This window comes from Bos grunniens, chromosome 4 (assembly GCF_055505025.1).
Source record: "Bos grunniens cultivar Pamir isolate PY7600 chromosome 4, Bosgru_T2T1.0, whole genome shotgun sequence".
In the NCBI taxonomy this organism is placed as follows: Eukaryota; Metazoa; Chordata; class Mammalia; order Artiodactyla; family Bovidae; genus Bos; species Bos grunniens.
In genome coordinates, this window is record NC_141168.1 from 104098587 (window position 1) to 104119952 (window position 21366).

Sequence of the window (21366 nt, forward strand, 5' to 3'; positions counted from 1 at the left end):
TTGCATGGTGAACAACAGTTTGTATTTTCAAACAAGAAGCCAGAGTCACAGACATTGAATATGTTAAATTATTTTGACGCAATGAGTCGACACAGTGACAAGTGAAGAGAGTAGTGGGCCAAGTGCTGACATCCACATTTTGGGTGATATGCAGTTAATCTTACTGGTTTGAGATTTGCTACAGTTAGGACAGCAAAGTGTTTCGGTGACATGAGCGTGGACTTTCACATCCTGCCCCTCCCCTGCCAGTCAAGTGAGCTGGGGCGAGTTACCTAATGTTTCTGAAAACCAGCTTCCTTCTCTGTGAAACAGAAACAAAATTATGGTGTAGGAGTATTGTGAGCAGCAAATGAGAATATGTGCCTGTGTATCATCTCTAATCAGTTAATGGTGGAGAATAGGGGTTGAGGAAGAGGGACGGTGTCTGGGGAAGTCTAACGGTAATTCAGCAGACAGAGCACGTGGTGCGTATCCCGTAGCCTGATGGTTCACTCCTTCTGGTATGCTCTGTCCTTATTCATTCAGTGTTTTTTATACCTGCTACCTGGAGGCATGCAGCCTTAGCCTTAAAAAACTGGACAGTATACTTTCACCCTCACATAGCTTCTAGTTCAGAGGATAGCTGGTCTTACCTGGGGGCAGGTAGCACTTAACATAGCTTTGTGTGCTAAGCCAGTTTGCAAGGTGCCTTGACTATACAAAGGAAGCGGCTGCTAACTCTCCTGAGAAGCAACAGGAAAAGGGTCTCATGGGAGAAAACCTTTGCGTGGAAGCTCTACAGTGTGAGTATAAGTTGCTGTGTGCACAGCAAGGGGAAGGGGACTTTCCAGGCAGAAGAACTCAGCAGAAGCATGGATATGGGTTTGACCTGGTGTAGCTGGAGCGTATAGTGCCTGGCAGGTGATATGGGAGAGGAAGCGGATGGGCTGAAGGCTGGCAGGCAGGGTATGAGTGTGGCATGTGTGCATGCTAAATCCTTCATTCGTGTCCAACTCTTTGTGACCGCATAGACTGTAGCCCGTCAGGCTCCTCTGTCCATGGGATTCTCCAGGTAAGAATACTGGAGTGGGTTGCCATATCCTCCTCCAGGGGACCTTCCCAGCCCAGGGATCTAACCTGTGCCTCTTATGGCTCCTGCATTGGTAGGCGGGTTCTTTACCACTGGTGCCACCTGGGAAGCCTGTATGGGTGTGGACTTTGTACTTTATACAAGAGGAGACAACATCTAACCCGGACCAGCCCCTGGCCTTTCTACTTACTGGCTACTTGGTTATAGGCAAATTACTTTGTACCTCAGTTTTTTTCTTCTGTGCAAATGAGGATAATTTTGCATACTTTGAAGAACTGCAGTATGAAGCATTTGTAAAACAGTGCTATCCAGAGTGTTCATTCCTTTTTCTTTTCCTCACCCAACTTGGAACACATGAGCACACGAAATAAACAAAGGAGAGTTAAAACTCTCTTCCCTGGAAACTTGGAAGAGTAGACTATGATATGGGTGCCTGCTTGTCCTGCATCATCATTAAGATAACTGATGAAGGCGTTCGTACAGTACAGAATCTTATACATCCCTAATACAGCCTTTTATCCATTCCTAGAAGATCACTTTGAGACATTGGTGCGCTCCATTCTGCTAGGTGACTTTTATACTCATGATCAGAACATTTATAAACTTGAACTTCTGAAGAGCAGGAAAGGGTAGGAAAGAGTAGGAAAGAAATTGGCTTTTTTTCCATTAGTGTCTGAAATTGGGTATCTAAAAATGAGTGTCTAAACAATGGTGTTCGTGTAAATGGGTTGAGAGCATGTCAGCCACAGTTATGCCTGTCCTGATTATACAGATGGATCCAAAATTGTTGTCTTGAATAAAGTTTTATTAATTCATGTAAAGGGAATGCTAACCAAAAAATTCAATTTTATCTGTGATTTCAGCAGTAATGAAAAGCTTTAAAATTATCACTACTTATTTATTATTGCTGAACTGTTAAAGTTCAAAACGCATGCTTAGGAAATGATGTAAGATGACAACTGCATCTTTCTTGTTTTGGACAAAATACTGCTTATATTAACCATCAAGCTGCAGCGTCAAAGACACACAGGTCTTCCTCAACTTACATTGGGGTTATGTCTCAATAAAATCATCATAGGTTAAAAATGCATTTTGAAAAAAAAGAAAATGCATTTGATACACCCAGGATAAACGCCAGGCTCCTCTGTCCATGTAATTCTCCAGGCAGCATTACTGGAGTGGGTTGCCATTTCCTCCTCCAGGGGATCTTCCTGACCCAGGGATCAAACCCGCGTCTCTTGCATCAGAAGGCAACTCTTTACCACTAGTGCTGCGTGGAAGCCCCGGGATAGAAACTGAAATACTGAGCACACCCACAAGACCCTGAGCTGTGCCCCAGCCGCCTCTCTTGACTCGTCTCATACCACCTCTCTGTCTGCTCTCAGCGATCCAGCCACACTGGTTTTCTGGGACCTGTCTTACTGCCCTCCACCCCAGTCCTTTGCACATGCTCTCCCCTCTGCTGGAGCTCTCTCTCCTTGCATGGCTTCTCATGCTCAGTCCTTCAGGAGAGAGCTTGAGTCCCACCTCCCAGGAGAACAGCCTCTCAATCGGATCTCTGGGTAAATCATTCTTACGGAACTGTGTGACTTTCCTTCGAGTCACTTCACTCTGTTATTTCCTCACTGATATGAAAATGCCCCTTGAACTAGCATCATGAGGCCTCCATTTTGCTCACTGCTATCAGCGCATGGAAGATACTCAGTAAATGTTTGATAAATGATTGAATAGAGAGAGAGGCAAAGCCATCTTCTAGAAGATAATGTCAAAGTAAGAGTAAGATGGGGAGTTAGCTTTATTTTACTTTTAAAGGAAAGAAAACACTAGGACAAAATGCGAAGCTACCCTCAAATGATGTGGTTGTGGAGTAATATGAAGACCTTTCCCACTGAATGGAGAAGCCAGACTGCACTGAGTATGAATAGCTTTGGCTTCATCATAAGCAGTTCAAGTTGGGGCTAAGAGGTAGAATTTCAGGTTAGGAAATGTAAGTACAGATAAAATGCCCTGTCGTTTTGGCATGAAAGACATTACTCCTTTTTCTGGTGAATTGTATTTTTTCAGCCTTGGGAGGGCAGGACCCATGCTAAAGAGGATCTAATATATGTGATCATTCCCTAGAGTTTGGAGAGTAAGAGGACAGAGTGGGGGGCAACAGGAATAAAATTAAGAAATCAGAAAAGATACATTGATTTGAAGATTTTTTTAAAGAACCTTGAAAACCACAGGAGCTCCTCAAGATGTTTATGTAATTGAAAATAATTTATTTGGGATTGAAAGGAATAATAAAACATTGTCACTTAAGTCCTAGTGGAGACACATGATATTAGACTCTCAATGTGGCCTGTGCTCACCTGTGTTCTTGGTGTTTTGTCCTCGGGCAGCAAACTAGGGATGTGTTTTAGAGAACAGACATGGAACACAAAATATTAAATGAACTTTGCCGTATTCACGATGCCCAGCAGTGTCACATCCTTCTTGTTTGGCAGGGAAGGAGCTCAACATTTGGAAACTCAGCAGTGCATTAAGTATTTTAATAATCATTGTTGACACACAAAGCAAATGGCCTTTCAGAACTCACTGGGTAAAGTGTTGAAGTCGTCTTCTAGGTTTCTAAAATTACTTTACAGAATTCAGACAATTAAATTAGGGCACATTTCAGTGTTTAATTCATGAGCCTTGTGTTATAAGCAAAAGAAATAAGTTTTCTTCCAGGATAAAAGAATATCTATGTGTAACTTATTATGTTAATGTAAAGGAAAAAAGCAAAATTCACATCCCACAATAAAGTTATTTGCATTTAATTAGAAAAATCTAGAACCTCTGCCTTAACAGGCCAGCCTTGTGTCTACCTGGTAGTTACTCCTAGTCATGACTTAAGACCCAGATATCAGATATATTCAGATATCCCCCCTAATAATGTGGTCTTCATTATCCCCCAACTCACAGTTTATATCAGTGGCTCAGCAGTAAAGAACCTGCCTGCAATGCAGGAGACACAGCAGGAGCCGTGGGTTCGATTCCTGGGTAGAGAAGATTCCCCTGGGGAAGGAAGTGGCAAGCCACTCTAGTCTTCTTGCCCAGAGAATCTCATGGAGAGCCCATGGGGTCTCAAGTTGGATACAACTTAGCAACTAAACGATGACAACGTGGTCATAGTGATGCTATGAAACAAACAACTGTAACACTCAGTGGCTTAACACAGTGAGCATTTCTTACTGCTCATTGGTCTGTGAGTTAGCAAGGTGCTTCTGGTCTCTGCTGGGCTCACGCATGAGTCTTTGGTCAACTATGGGGAGGGGAGAGGCTTGGCTGATCATAGCTGGCCTCGCTCAGATATCTGGAGATCAGCTGGCCAACAGCTGATCTCTTACGACCGCTGGGTTTACCTCCTCATGTCTCGCATTCACAAGCCTCAGCATCACTTCAGTTGGCCAGCCCAGGCACATTCTCAGGTTGGCCGGGGCATGTTCTCACGGCAGTCTCAGAGAAGGGAGAGAGAAAGTGGAAACATGCTAGCATTTTTTTTTCCCCAAGCTTCCAGTTTCATCCCATCTCGCCCATTGGCCAAAGGAGGTCACACACCATGCCCAGTGTCAGAGTGGGCGGAGACTCCAGGGTCTCAGGGCTAAGGGTGTGGATAACAGGGAGGCCTGTAGTTGGGGAGACCATCGGTGTACCCCAACCCCTGCCACCCTCAGCATTAATCAGCTCCTTGTCCGTGCTGCCTCTGTCTTCACTCAGTTCTGCTGTACTTCTCCCATTGCATTAAATACAGTTGCTGACTTGTCCATCATCTCTAAAAGACTGGAGGAGCCTGTGCCTCTGTGCACTCATCCTTAAGTATTTTTTAACCACCTGCCATATGTCTTATTCCTTTACAGACCTCCCAGTGCCTAACACTGGTCCTGACGTAGAAGAAGCTCTCTCACACTAAGTATGTGTTTAATGAATGCATGCATGAACGCTCACACCTGGAGTTATTTCCTCCCCCTTCAGAAGGAAAGGGTAGGACAGATGCCTCTCAGGATCCCTGCTGAAGGGTTCTTCCCGGGTCTAGCCTCGAGTGAACCAGAGGGCACCTGCAGTGGAACTCTCTGCTGCTTAAACATCTTTGCCTCCACACTCTCCCACTTCTCCCTTCAGGAACTAGGGTTTTCTTTTTTGTATCATCCTTACTCTTCTCCAAGGAAGGCAGAAAATCGCTGATATTTAACACATCATCCTAACTTTTTACAGCTTGCACGCTCCCGTAGTTTTCCCTGGAGTCTGTCCATTCCATAGCGAGGAATGATTGCGTTCTGGGTTTAAGCTCACGGTGTGGCTTGAGGGGAGCTTGATGGCTTCTATTTGCTGGGTTTCCAAACTCTATTGACTAGGAATACAGAGGAATTCTTAGGAAATGCTTTACACAGCTATCGAAACAAGACCCTATTCATATAGGGCATTAATTCTGTCAATATGATATTAAATGGATTGCCTGATTATTTTCCAGTTCCATAGACATCTACAGGAAAACATGTGTTTCTGGGTAGAATCATAATTTTGAGCTTTTTTGCAAGAAGTTGTGGAAGTTGTTTGTGGGGCAGGGGACAGATGGTGCAGCTTTGGAGTCAGGCAGGCTAATCTAGAATGCCAGCTCTGTGGGTCAGTTAAGTCTTCTGACAAAGCCTCTTCTTCTCAGCAGTCAGACAGGGCAATACAGAGGCTAACAGAATAAGGCTGGTATGTGATGAGTGAATTGTATTAATTGTATCAATTGTTCCGTTGGTTCAATGAATACCAATTGTATTCATTGTGAATTATATCTATTGCTAAATTGTTTTCAATCTTATGTTATTATGAATGATAGCTACTGTATCAGTGGCTACTATTATTATATAATGCCCTATAATTTTGAAACCTGCAAATATAGATTATTAGTGGGAAAAGTTATTATAATCTAAATCACATGACCTTCATGTTTATTTTTATATAAAAATTATTACTTTTAAGACTGTTCTCAAGGTTCTACTTTAAAATGGCACTCAGGCACTTTACCGTTTGAAATGGTCTGGAAATTTGCTTCATTCAGTCACCAGATATCTGTTCAACATCTGCTTTGTGCGAGGTTGCTAGGTGCTAATCATCTAATGGTGATTAAGGCAGACATCACCCTCAAGTCCCCACCCCACCCCCTACCCGAGTATCCTGTGATGAAAGAGCTGCCATTCACGAGTCAGCATTATTCCCAACTCCCAGTTACCTATCTGGTCACTACAACTGCATGAATTATCTGAGATAAATTAGTATGTGACTAACTTCCCTGTTAAAGTTGGATGTGTTGATGCTTCAGGTTAGCTAAAGAGGAAATTTTGACTCTACTGTTTGTACTGTAACTGTATTAAATTTTTAAAACTTTCTATTTTATTATCAAATAATATGTAGAATAAACATTTCTGAAATCTCCCTTATCCCCCCCCCTCCATCCCTGAATTACTACTGATACATGGCATAGGGATGGATGGAAGATTACTTGGGTACATACACAATTACAGAACATTGAAGGTTTATCTGTGGGGATAGTTTTTTGGACTGCATCACAATTTCCTATGTGGTATCCTAGATTGGATCTCGAGACAGGAAAAAAAAAAGATAGTGAAAAAGTTGGTGAAATCTGAATAACATCTGTTGTTTAGTTAATAAGATTGTATCAGTGTTAATTTCATATTTTTTTAATAAATGTACCACGTTATGTAAGATGTTTATTTTAGAGGAAGGTAATGAAGAGTATATGGGGACGTCAGCTTCAAAGAACCACAGGAAAACAATGGGGAAAACATTGTCCTCTCACCACCCTGTGAGTTTCCAGACTTCTCCCCACCATGGTCGGTTTGTGAATGCCTTGAGAGGAGAGAAATTCTAACATTCGACTGAGAAAAATATTCTCAGGATAGTACATCTGCTGTAAAATCATGATATACAATACTGTCATTTGGGTCCTTTGGAAGTAAAGGGTAGATATTATAGGGTTTTCTCACTTGCCTGGAATTTTCAAAAGTGTTTTGAAAATTTGAAAGAGATAATCCTGCTATTGGTATTTTTTTCATGGACAAATCTTTATCACTTAAAAATTTGAATTTGAGTGGGTCAGAAATTCTCTTTCTACTTTCATAGGTGCAAACACAAGTTCGCCTTGCCAAAAAAAGCTTTGACAAATTGAAGATGGATGTGTGTCAAAAAGTGGATCTTCTTGGAGCGAGCAGATGCAATCTCTTGTCTCATATGCTAGCAACATACCAGGTAACAAAGTGAAAAATGTTTGTCGCAATGAAACAAGAATGTGACAAGCTTTAGATAGCGGAAAAATGGGGTTTGAACCCAAAGTATGATTTGGGCATGAGGAAGTTCTGATTGCCTTTGTCATAATCTTCCTCCCGCATCTCTCCTTCTTAGCATCCTGTGCTGTGTCTAAAGTTGCCTCAGTCATGTCCGACTCTGCAACCCTATGGCCTGTAGCCTGCCAGCCTTCTGTATCCATGGGATTCATCCTACAGTTAATCAGACTGAATATTAGCTGTTCCCTGAGCATACACTGTAATTCCCCACTTCCCTGCATTTATTCAGGTGGTTCCTTCTGCCTGAGTGCCCTCCCTTTCCACTTGCACCTCCCCAAACTCCACTCGTTTGGTGTGCCAACAACGTGTTCCTCCTTCAGTAAGCTGCCTCTGAACTCTCTCAGTGTTGTTGCCTGTGATTCTCACGCCACGGTCACTCCCTCTTGGGTTGTCGTAATCTAATGAACTTGCTTTTGTCTCCTTATTGCCTCTGCGTTCCCTCAGGATGGCACTTGCATCTATCAGCTGTACTGTGGAGCGACAACTGAGTGTGGGAGGAAGACTCTGGGGGTTGTAGGTTATATACAATGGAGAAGACCAGATTTCCTGTCCTCAGGGAATTTGGAGTTTAGAAAGGAAGTCAGAGACAGTAACATCTGACTATATTTTCTCTGCCTCAAAGACAGAACAGGGTGTGCTAAGTGAAATGAGATCCACCAAAAATCCAGTGGAGGCTTGAAGAGGGAAACATGGAATCAGGTGAGGGATCACAAAAGTCCATTGTCATTGACCAGCCCTGGGTTTTGGAGGATGGATCGGGTGAGATGAGTACAAAGAGAATGGAGAGGAGAGCCTCCTAAGGGGTGGAGCAGTGTGAGCTATAAGGGGACAGGGAGCCATGACGTTTGGCTGAAATACAGGGTGTGAGTAGAGGTGTGATAGGAGACGAGGCTGCAGAGGTGAGTCAAAATCGTATTTGAGAAGACCTTGAAAGCCACAGATGGACACACTTCTTCTAGGGCCCATGACTAGATCTGAGGCATTTCAAATGCTAATGGCTTTACTGTCTTTCTTTACAGACCACTCTGCTTCATTTTTGGGAGAAAACTTCTCACACTATGGCAGCCATCCATGAGAGCTTCAGGGGTTATCAGCCATATGAATTTACCACGTTAAAGGTACGAAAGCTAGAAAGTCCATTAGAAAATCTTATAAAAACTCAAGTCTTGTTTCTATCACCAGCAATGTACATTGAAGCAAGCGTCATTATTATGACAGACTCTTAATGTCAAAGAGATAATTATGCCCCCGCCCTTCACCAGTAGAATCTTTTTTATCCCATCAGTATTCAGTACAACAAAAGCCACAAGCATCCAAAACCACAGGTTGAACCTTGGTACTTGTGACTGGGAGATGAATTGTGGTGATCCTGAGCCTAGTGATTGGCCCAGCTCCCTTTAAAGTACTTGTTTGCTGTTGCTGAAGAAAAGATGATGCAAGCCTAGTACACTGTGTTACCTTTTACTCATTAAAATATATTCACATAGGAAAGTATTTTCTTTTTTCTCCTCTAACAAATATTTTATTCTGTGAGTACCAGCCCATATAGAATATAACTTTTTCCTAACGCTGCAATCATATTTCCTAACTGAAGCAGCAATATTAAACTCAGTGATTTCTCAACCCAAAAGGAATGCTTTCAAAATGTCAGGTTCTCAGCATCACAACTGAAGGTGGAGTCATTTTGCTCTCTGATGGTTGCTGCGGGTGAAAATATATTGAGTTAAGGAAGTGATTTAGATTCTAGAAGAACTTTCAGAATGGTGACAGAACGCTGGGTGCTTCGTTGCCAGGTCAGATTAATATCTTTGAAAGGAAGAGATCAGGAAAGAACTCATTAAACTTCATCTTGAAAATACCTTCCTTTTAATTTTTCAGGCAGTTTGTAAGTAGGTCTCATCACTTTGCTTAACAAAACATTAGGAAGTTTTTACTTTTTTTCTTTTTATTTGTTGCCTTAAAACACCTCTTTGATTTTGAGATGTTCATAATGTCACCATATCTACAAAAGTACTAAGACAGTAGTAACCCTGTGTATCCCTGGCCTCCTGTGTTGAGGAAAATTCAGCTCCTTAAATTTTTCTGTGATATTTTTCCTGCAAAGAGGACTGTGTTGATTATGCTAGAGGATTTCTGGGCAGAGAATTTAGTGAAAGTCTGGTGGCCATGCTTTAGGATATAATTCAAAATATTTGGGGCAGATGATTACCCGTTGCCTTTTACATCCCCCAGGCCTTCCTTAAATTAGGGTTTAAGTAACAGTTTAATTATAATATAAATTCAGTAGGAGTAATACATATGTTAAGGTGTAATAAGATTATAGGAATGTTAAGTGTCCAGAAGTCAACCAAATAAAGTGTGCTTTTATTACCTCTTTAGAAGGCTATTCATCTAAGCTTTCAATGATGACATGTTATATTAGAATCTGAAGCTAGTAGCTAATTATTTTCTTTATATGGACTCAAACCCATATAATAGAACCCTGTTATTACCCAGCCCATTACTGCCTAGATGGAGGCATGTTGCATATCATATTGTATGCCGCAGACTGTGAGAATGAAGACCAAGAACACCTATGTGTCACACTCAAATATGGACTACAACCTGATTTACCAACCCTCTTGCACTAATAATGTTTTAAAAATACAAGTCTTTTATATAAAGATTTTGACTTGATCAAGTCATCTTTCAATACATATGTTGATATATCTACATATATTGTATATACACACACGTGTGTGTGTGTGTGTGTATACACACACATATGAATGGCACTGTATATCGATAATGAATATTTTGAAATTTAAATATTTTCATGATTTACTTGTTCCCTGGATTTACCTAAGCAAATAGCCCCTGAAGTGCCTTTTGAGACACTGGCTGGAAAGAAAACAATGTCTTTGGAGAGGTGTGCCAAGCTCTGTTAATGAAAAGCAACTCATTTGCTTTCTTTGCTGCAGGGCGTATTCCGAGTGTGTTGGTAATTGTGCCATTGCAGCTGTATTTCCTGACTGTTAGTTTTATGCTTGATGAAGGATGATAATGAATGTGTTAAACAGTCGGTGCATCCTGTTTAGAGCAGAGAGTCTTCTGTTACAGAATTACAGGGATGAAACTCACATGCCAGGAGTTCAGGTTTTATTTCTTATAAGCCTTTCTCTAGAAAATAGGTGTAATTCTTTCTTACATAATATTTTTATATTTATATTTTCTTTATAAAAGTGAACAGAGTCTCTATCTCACACAACTTGAAAATTTTCCAAGTGACTATTTTGATATTTTAGGAATATTTTGTAGTACTGTTTTATGGAATAACAGCTACGACATTTTTACTCAGGCCTGGTGTGATTATCTTGATTCTATGCTTATTGACATATTCCTTTGTCATTCTAATTTTATGATAAATAAATTTTTGTAGCATTTTAACCTTAAGGAAAATTTAGTCTTAAAATTTTATTTTTTAAAAACCCTGTTAATCTAATAATGGTAACAACTCAAACTGAGAGTTGAGAAATTGTCTTTTGAGTGGTTTCCAATAAAAGAAGCAATTCCCTAATCTCATATTTTCAAACAATAAATCTTTATTGGTTCATTACAATGTTACTAAACATACATGTTTTGCATGAGTAATCGTCACTGATGTGTTCGTTTTATACTGATTCCAAATCACCTGGGAAGGTTTTTTACATGGTAAAAGTTATTAAGTCATGGGGAGAGGAATGGAATGTGACTAGCCCTATCTTGAAAGCTTTTTTAGAGAAAGTAATTTAGACCAAGAGTTTAAAGCTTTTGGGGGCAAAAAGTACAAGAAATGCTGTCTGTAGGAAAGCAGTACCCGTCTTCAATTACCAGCCTTCAGATGTGGTCAAGTTTGCTTCATCCTTTCAGGATGTCACTTACTTACACATCTCCCTACAGATCCAGAACAGGCGTCAGGGAGAAAAAAAAAATTAAAACATAAAAAGAAAAAAAAAAAGCCCTTAGGAGTCAAGTGGCTTTTCTTTGGAAAATCTGAAATCCTGGCCTTGTCTCTGCTCTCTGGCATGCTGACACATGGACTGAGTCAATTGTCTTTACAGAGAGTAATCAGTGGGGCCTTTGGAGACATGGACAGGCTCCCTGGGAGATACTGGTTAAAGGGAAGGCATGTCCTTCTGTATTTGTATTTGGGAAGGGCTGAGGACCTATATTGAATGGAAATAGTAGCAGAGTGTATTCCTGTGGTGTACCCCATTCCAGGGTTTGGGGGAGGAGACAGTCTTAGACTCTGATAATGGGATAAAGCAAAGTATGTGGGAGCACAGCCTGGGTCCAGCTCTGCCCTGCCCGGCCGTGTGGTGGTGGTGGTGGTGGTTTTCACGGGAGTGGCAGCCTCCATGGTAGCACCAGGAGCCCATGGTGGGGATGGTAGGGATGTACTTATTAAACATTCTTTAATAGGTCCAGAAGGGGCTTCCCAGGTGGTGCTAGGGGTAAAGAACCCAGCTGCCAATGTAGGAGACGTAAGAGACACCAGTTCCATCCCTGGGTTGGGAAGTTCCCCGGGAGAAGGAAATGGCAACCTACTCCAGGATTCTTGCCTGAAGAATCCAACAGACAGAGGAGCCTGGCAGCTACAGTTCATGGCATTGCAAAGACTCTGACACAACTGCAGTGACTTAGCATGAGTGCACGAATAGGTCCAGGAAACAGCCATTGGCAGTATCAGTACAGAAGGGTCTGTTGCGGTTGTCAGGTTCTATAGCCCAGTTTCAGGTACTTTCTTTATTGTGTTGTTATCGTCATTTAGTCACTCGGTCCTTTTTGACTCTGTGCGACCTACCAGGCTCCTCTGTCCATGGGATTTTCCAGGCAAGAATACTGGAGTGGAAATTGCCATGCCCTTCACCAGGGGATATTCCCAACCCAGGGATCGAACCCATGTCTCCTGCATTGGAGGACTGAGTCTTTACCACTGAGGCCCTAGGTAAGCCCTCAGCTACTTCCTTGCTCCCTGTGCATTATTAGTTTTGCACAGGCAAGGCTGTGAATAGCAGTGGGATAGTAGGCCTCACAGACCTTGCCCAGGGAAACCAACCTCCTCCCTCCCTGCTCCCCAGGACACCCCTGCAGCCCTTCTGCCCTGCAGGCTCTGGTCTTGGCTCAGGTCATCCCCACCAGGAGAGGGCAGGCCAGCCCGCACCCTGGAAAAGTAGGAGGACTTCCCACCCCCGAAACAGGGCTAATACTAAAAAATGCACTTTACCTTTGCAGCCGGCCTTGTTCTGTGCCAAGAGTTTAAGGAAACCTGAATTTGAAAACCTAACTGTGCATGTTCAAAAATAACCATTGAAACAGATGTGCCAGTGTTCCCTCCTTTCTCTCCTGGGGTCAAGGACTTAGCGTGATTATATGGATCATCATTCTGGAGCATGAAATGCTTTCAGCTCTCACAATTCAAAAAACATCTTTTTCTAAATTTTGTTTTTCTCCAATCTGTATGCCTAACAGCCTTCTTCCACCCACCTCCACATTTCTCAGTTAATCACTTGAGCATTTACTGACAAGCCACATGGCTCTGTAGTTACTTGCTTTGAAAATAAAGCCATAATAGTTTTTATGAAAATTGGGTAAATATCTTTGCGATGCAATTTTAGTTGCCAGCCTCAACATGGCAATTACTCGTGGCAAACATCCAGAATATCCTTTTAGACTTTCAAGTATTCTCTCAGTGTCATTATTTTACACAGCATTTAGCAGAATAATGTTTTCCCCCAAGCTGCTCCAGACCAGATCATTGCAAACAGCAAATTGGGATGCAGCTGGGTCACCTGGAGAGGAGCAGCAGAGAGACTGACCACAGCTACCACTGAAATCGGAGCTGGACAAGCCCAGGCGTGGCTGCTCATCCATTCATCCTTCCCATCCTGTGACTGACATTGGTCCTTCCAGGCAGCTGGTAGCCCAGGCCCTGTTCACAACAGCAGGATGTTTCTCCAGCCCCCATCTCTTCTCATTTTCCAGCTTTTCCTTGAGGGAAAAGGAAAGAATATCGTCATTGTGTGCATAGTTACTTTATGCCAGGCACTCTACTAAGGGTGAAGGGCAGTAGTGTCTACGGGAATTTGTCATGGTACGTGTGACTCTAATGTACCAAGGTTGGATCTCATAATGAATAATACTGTTAGGTTCAGCATTGACATATAGAAAGTGCGTATATTTTAGTTAATCCTCAAAATAGCCTTGGGGAAGTGGGCATACTTGTTCTTGTTCCCATGTTTCAAATGAGGAAACCGAAGCTCAGAAAGGTCTAGTAATGTGCCCAAGGCCACATGGTCAGTACATGGTAGATCCTGGGAACAGAGATGCTTATGTTTCTTGTACTCTGTCACATGGTACTTCTTCCAGTTGCCCTTCTGGCCACGAGGCAGGAGGGCAGAGAAAGCAGAATTGCCACTTATAAAAATTACCTCTGTGGGGCTTCCCTGTTGGTGTAGTGGTAAAAGAGTCCGCCTTCCAGTGCTGGGGACACAAGTTCGATCCCTGAACCGGGATGATCCCATATGCTGCAGGGCAGCTGAGCCCGTTCGCCACAGCTACTGAAGCCCGTGTGCCCTCGAGCCCCTGCTCTGCAACAGGAGAAGCCACTGCAGTGAGAAGCCCGCACACCACAACTGGCGAGCAGCCCCCATTGCCCACAACTAGAGAAAAGCCCGGGCAGCAGTGAAGACCCAGCACAGACAAATACATACACACAGAGACATTTTAAAGCTTTAAAAGTACAGTACAACATCTTAAAAGTACAGTTCTAAACCTTCAATTAAAAATAGCACTTTGAAGTATTCTTTTGAAAATGAAAAGCATCTTTTATATGTCAGTCTTCGGGTGCCTGGAACCCATGGCCCTTCCTTTACAATTTGGAATGAAGTCCTCTCCATCTCATGAGCACTTTAGATGAAAAGGGAGTTCAGTAAATATTCTTGGCTTGGCCATCCTGTATAATTTCTTAACTAGTTGTAGAATTGTAAAGACCTAGATTCAAATATTGTCTCTACTTGCGAATGGTTGACTGGCCTTAAGCAAGTTATTTCACTTTCCCTGGGTCTCTGTGTCCATTTCAGGAAATCAGAATGACAGTGTTTATCTGCATTTTGGGAGATGTGTGAGACATAGAATTCACTTAACACGTGGAGTACAGAATGAAGCAGGGCAAAGGCTAAAGGAGTTTTGCCAAGAGAACGCACTGGTAAAAACCCTCTTCCAACCACACAAGAGAAGACTACACATGGACATCACCAGATGGTCAACACCGAAATCAGATCGAGTATATTCTTTGCAGCCGAAGATGGAGAAGCTCTATATAGTCAGCAAAAACAAGACTGGGAGCTGACTGTGGCTCATATCATGAACTCCTTATTGCCAAATTCAGACTTAAATTGAAGAAAGTAGGGAAAACCACTAGACCATTCAGGTATGACCTAAATCAAATCCCTTACAATTATACAGTGGAAGTCACAGATTGAAGGGATTAGATCCGATAGAGTGCCTGAAGAACTATGGACAGAGGTTCATGACATTGTACAGGATGCAGGGATTGAGACCATCCCCAAGAAAAAGAAATGCAAAAAGGCAAAATGGTTGTCTGAGGAGGCCTTACAAATAGCTGAGAAAAGAAGAGAAGTGAAAGACAAAGGAGAAAAGAAAGTTATACCCATCTGAATGCAGAGTTCCAAAGAATAGCAAGGAGAGATAAGAAAGCCTTCCTCAGTGATCAATGCAAAGAAATAGAGGAAAACAGTAGAATGAGAAAGGCTAGAGGTCTCGTCAAGAAAATTAGAGATACCAAGGGAACATTTCATGCAAAGATGGGCACAATCAAGGGCAGAAGCAGTATGGACCTAACAGAAGCAGAAGATATTAAGAAAAGCTGTCAAGAATTATACAAAAAAGATCTTAATGACCCAGATTACCACGATGGTGTGATCACTCACCTAGAGTCAGACATCCTGGAATGAGAAGTCAAGTGGGCTTTAGGAAGCATCACTATGAACAAAGCTAGTGGAGGTGATGGAATTCCAGCTGAGCTATTTCAGATCCTAAAATGATGCTGTGAAAATGCTGCACTCAGTATGTCGACAAATTTGGAAAACTCAGCAGTGGCCACAGGACTGGAATAGATCAGTTTTCATTGCAATCCCAAAGAAAGGCAATGCCAAAGAATGTTCAAACTACTGCACAATTGCACTCATCTCACACACTAGCAAAGTAATGATCAAAAATTTCCAAGCCAGGCTTCAACAGTACATGAACTGAGAACTTCCAGATGTTCAAGGTGGATTTAGAAAAGGCAGAGGAACCAGAGATCAAATTGCCAACATCCGTTGGATCATCACAAAAGCAAGAGAGTTCCAGAAAACATCTGCTTTATTGACTATGCCAAAGCCTTTGACTGTGTTGATCACAACAAACTGTGGAAAATTCTTCAAGAGTTAGAAATACCAGACCACCTTATCTGCCTCCTGAGAAATCTGTTTTTCTTTGCTTGACCCAGGTCAAGAAGTGACAGTTAGAACCAGACATGGAACAACTAACTAGTTCCAAATTGGGAAAGGAGTATGTCAGGGCTGTTTATTGTCACCCTGTTTATTTAACATATATGCAGAGTACATCATGCGAAATGCTGGGCTGGATGAAGCACAAACTGGAATCAAGATTGCCAGGAGAAATATCAATAACTTCAGATACTCAGATGATACCACCTTGAAAGTGAAGAAAAACAAAGAGCCGCTTGATGAAAGTGAAAGAGGAGAGTGAAAAAGGTGGCTTAAAAACCAACATTCAGAACACGAAAATCATGGCATCTGGTCCCATCACTTCATGGCAAATAGATGGGGAACTAATGGAAACAGTGACAGAGTTCATTTTTTGGGCTCCAAAATCACTGCAGATGGTGACTGCAGCCATGAAATAAAAAGACACCTGCTGCTTAGAAGAAAAGCTATGACCAACCTAGATAGCATAATAAAAAGCAGAAACATTACTTTGCCAACAAAGGTTCATCTAGTAGTCATGTATGGATATGAGAGTAGGGCCATAAAGAAGGCTGAGCGCCAAAGAATTGATGCTTTTGAACTGTGGTGTTAGAGAAGACTCTTGAGTGTCCCTTGGATGGCAAGGAGATCAAACCAGTCAATCCTAAAGGAAATCAATCCTGAATATTCATTGAAAGGACTGATACTAAAGCTGAAGCTCCAATACTTTGGCCACCTGATTCGAAGAACTGACTCATTGGAAAAGACCCTAGTGCTGGGAAGGATTGAAGGCAGGAGGAGAAAGGGATGACAAAGGATGAGATGATTGGATGGTATCACCGACTTGATAGACAGGAGTTTGAGCAAGCTCTGGGAGTTGGTGATGGATAGGGAAGCCTGGAGAATCCCAGGGATGGGGGAGCCTGGTGGGCTGCCATCTCTGGGGTCACACAGAGTCAGACACGACTGAAGTGACTTAGCAGCAGCAGGGAAGCCTGGCATGCTGCCATCCATGGGTTCGCAAAGAGTCGGACATGACTGAGTGACTGAACTGAACACAAAATGAGCCTTTAAGACGTGGCATCCCTTTTAGATCTTTAAAGTCATTGATAAAACACCTTTTGAGTACTTACTTTGAGCTTGGTACTCTGCAATAGTGATATCTCAGATAATCAGCACTAGTGGTAAAGATTCCACCTGCCAAGGCAGGAGATTCGGGTTCCGTTTCTGTGTCAGGAAGATCCCCTGGAGTAGGAAATGGAAACCCACTCTAGTATTCTTGCCTGAGAAATCGCGTGGACAGAAGAGCCTGGTGGGCTATAGTCCATGGGGTTACAAAGAGTCAGACAGGACTTAGCACACATCCACACCCACACATGTCACAAGAACGGATAATTTACCTCCTTTGTTCTGATGGGTAAACAGAGACTCCCAAGACGTAAAGACCCTTTTCCATTGTGTAGCATGAAGCTTTTTCCAAAGTCCATCTCTTTCCACTGCAGTATGATGCCTTCTTAGTACCAGTTTTCCATCTTATTTTAGAGAATAGATTGTGCTTATTTTTCTCTAATTTCACTGTCTAACTCCTTTGCTCTACAGTAGGATTCAAGAGCACCTTCTCAGGCTAGATTAATTGTGTCTCTTGTATAGTGCCTTTATAAATTTATAGCTGCATGGGTGGGGAGGACATATGTGCTAAATATCCATAAATTATGTGCCTTGTACGCATCATCATGGCCTCTGCTTTTTATTCCTCATGTGCTACTAATTATACAAACACAAATGCACACACGCCCAACTGAGTTCAGCATCTTTTCACCATACCTTGCTATTTTGAGCACTTTTATTTCCTTTTATAAACAATTGTTTGGCACCTTTATATTCATATCATGTAATTAATGAGAAGTAGCCTAAGAAAATTAAAAGTCATAATTAAAGATTAGAGAAAATGTCACCCTCCTGTCAAACATTACATGTAGGTTGTTAGATGAGGGCTGGCTGCTGGTGTTTGCCTGTGAAATTTGTTTTGCTGAGTAGTTTTTCTTCCATTCAGATGAATGTTGCTCTTGCTTTTATTTTTCTAATACAGGAAGTAGTAACTCCCATTATTGTATTAAGCTGTTTCCTCTCTAAGACACTTTTGCAAGCTCGATCTGTGCGTTTCCTCTGTCATGCTGATCTTACATGTTGTGTGTGCGCTTCCTGAAACCATTTAGGCATTGATGGAAACTATTAGCATGTCAGTGTAACCCTAAGAGAGAAAGATTATTTGGTCTAGGACATTCCCTCCTTCACAGAGAACCTGTCTGTCTTACATGAGGCTGTATCACTTCTAATGGACAGTGATTTTCACAAGCAATTTTAATGAAGGACCTAGAGGGTTTGGGGTTTAGAAACAGAATGCTTTGACATGTTATTTCTGGATATGGATGGGAAGGTGGCATCCATCAGTGATTCAGACTACTTCCATCTGATGTCTGCCTGGTCAGTATAGTCAGCCAGGCCTCTGAGATTCCTTTTGCCTGAGCAGATGTTCGTGTCACACAGAAGATGCTGTCACCTCTGACTTTTAAGGATGCTGCAGGGTTAAGTGTTTTCAGCTGAGTTGTGGACTTGAAAAGAATCTGAAGAATTCACCTCCAACCCCCTGCCCCTAGTTGGGCCTTTGTCATCAAACCTGGGAAAGAGTCGTGATTCACCGTGTATGTAGCGTATCCTGAATCGAACAGTCACACCCAGGAACTGATTTTGAGAGAGGAGGGCAGGCATGATTTGTCCTCCACATGTTTCAGAGTTCCTCTCAGCCTCTTTATGTCTTCAATGTGTGCCATCTTTTGTAAGAAACAAGTTCCATATGTGGTAGTGTGTGGTTTTTTCCATTGCTCTGTAGAGGAACCTGTAGCTTAGTTTGGTCTAAGTCTCTTTCTTAATACAAGAGATGTCTTCTGAAAATGTTCTAAAATTGATGGTGGTAATAATCGCACAACTGGGACTACACTGAAAACCGTTGAACTGTACACTTTAAATGAGTGAATTGTTGTGCGTGAATTATATAGAGATAATACACACGCATGAGTCCCCTTAGTTCAAAATTCTGATATTTAACAAACAAGCCCATGTACTCAGTATTCATTTTGCTTATGATTTTACAAACCTTTTCATATTATTCCCCTGAGCCTTAGAATGTCCTAACTAAAGAGCTCTAATTTTTGCAGTTTAACCTTATGTACATTAATTTATCAACCAACAAGTGCATCACAGTACCTCTCTTGAGTGACAACAACCAAATTGTTTTAAGGACAACGGTAATAGTAGAAAGAAAGGAGTGATTGTCACAGGAATTATTAATAATAAATTAAAGCAGCAATTGGAACCGGCCTTTCTGTGGGTGAAGAACAAAAGTGACTTAACTGTGATTGTGGTGACAGGGAGCCAACAGTTGAGTCCCTGCTAATGGCCCAGCAGGGGCGGGGGTTGAAAAGAAGGAATAAGTGGTTTACATTACAAAGGGATTGTCTGAGAGCTGCTGGAGTGTGGTCCTGAGGGGAGGTCAGGCTGGAAACAGAAAGGATGATAACCGTGGAGCTGTCAAGGGCATCTCAGGGGCTTAGGCAAGCGCTGTGGCAGCTAGACACGGCTGAGAGGGCCGCCCTGGCCCCGCCAGTGCTGCTGGATACAAAGGAAACGCAGCGAGGAGATAACCGGAGCCAACCGGCAGGCCTGAGCCAGCGTCCCAGCATCTAAAAGCGAGACGTGTAGCCATCGGAGCACTGGCTGGAAATTCTCCTGGCTTCACTTTGACCAGGGTTGAACCACTCCTTGGAGAACAAAACTGCTGGAAGTGGGGTGTGTGTGTGTGTGTGGTGTGTATGAATACAATGCCGTGATTGGCAGCTCAGTTGAAAAGAGTAAGTCCTTGACATCTGTTGAACTCCTCCTTGTGGTTGCACATTTCCAAGATACACTTACACATGTGTGCCCAGCTTTTAGCAGACGTTTCTGGGGGCGTGTGTGTGTGCATATTTAGAGAGAGAGACAGAAAGAGAGAACACCCAGAGTGCAGCCCATATTCCAGTTGCCTCATTTGTCCCAATGCTGCCCTTCACAGCATTTCCCCCTCCAGGCCAGGATCGTGGATTCCATTTAGTTGTTGTGTAGTGGAGAGATGGAAAAAGCAAACGAGCATGAGGAAACTAATGGGGGGGAAATGTTAAGTAGTGAGGAATGTGAGTAAAGGAACAGTCTCCCCGTGTGACCCCTGTTGACCTCTTTATCCAGGTCTCCCGAGACTCTTCCTGTTGCCCCCTACACTACAGCCCAAACAAGCCAAGCTGTTTCTACCTCTTGGCCTCTGCACAAGGGCCCCGTGGTCTCCCGAGCTGCCTGTAGCTGGCTCCTTTGCGCCATTTAGCTCTTAGTTGAAATATCACTTCTAAAAGAGGACATCCCTGCAGACTATGATCAGTCAATTTCTAGCCCACTATTTCAGTTCTCTGCCTGGACCCACCACTTGCTGATAATTTTGTCTGTCTTGTGTGCCATGGATCCCCAGCACCCAAAACAGTACCTGGTCCTTGGTATGTGCTCAAACACTGCTAACTGAGTGTACTACTCTAAATGTCCAGGAATAAGGAATCGTTAAAAATGATGGCAGCGCTTTTTGGTTGTAGTTTATGCAAGAAAATGCTTCAGAACCCTAATCAGGGGACATAGATTGAAAGAGAATCTAGAAATTGACAAATGAACACACATTTATATTTTTAATTCAATATTAGTGTTTAAGATATAAAATCTTTCTTACATTCTGCACTGTAATTGCTTTGAACATGAAATGTCTACATAAATTGGTTAAGAGGACATCTCTGCTCTACGAAATATCTACTATACAAAATAAAAATATCTACTATACAAACAAGGATTCCAATTATGTAAGTAGATGAGTATGAAAATAATCAGAAAGGAAATATATTAAAATAGTAACACAGTTTTAGGGAAATGGAATTATGAATAATTTTTTCTTTTTTCACTTTCCAAACATTCTACATGTGGTTTTGTCATTTTTCTAATTTAAAAAATATTTTTAAGAAACAAAACCTAATATAAAATGTGTATAATGAAATATTAATAAGACTGTATGTATCTACTGTTTGGAGATGGGCTGACTTTCTTGAATTTGGCGTGCTCAGTGAATGAGGCTTAATGGAAAATGGTAATAACTGGTCTGGGCTTTGCAAAAGCTGATAGGACTTTGAGTATAAACAGGTAGGTAAGGAGAGTTTTTTAGACTTCCCTGGTGGCTCAGCGTAAAGAATCCACCGCTAATGCAGTTCAATCCCTGGGTCTGGAAGATCCCCTGGTGAAGGGAGTGGCAACCCGCTCCAGTATTCTTGCCTGGAGAATCCCATGGACA

General features: G+C 42.2%; 1 protein-coding gene across 35 annotated transcripts in view; it reads left to right on the plus strand.

Moving 5' to 3' along the window:
- Positions 1-21366, plus strand: part of ICA1 (islet cell autoantigen 1) — a 162641-nt gene that overhangs the window by 105407 nt on the left and 35868 nt on the right. For all 35 annotated transcript variants that reach the window (XM_086397640.1, XM_086397650.1, XM_086397658.1 and 32 more), the window contains 2 exons: positions 7226-7351; positions 8466-8564. In XM_086397640.1, coding sequence (XP_086253766.1) covers positions 7226-7351; positions 8466-8564 — 225 coding nt within the window. The remainder of the gene's footprint in view (positions 1-7225; positions 7352-8465; positions 8565-21366) is intronic.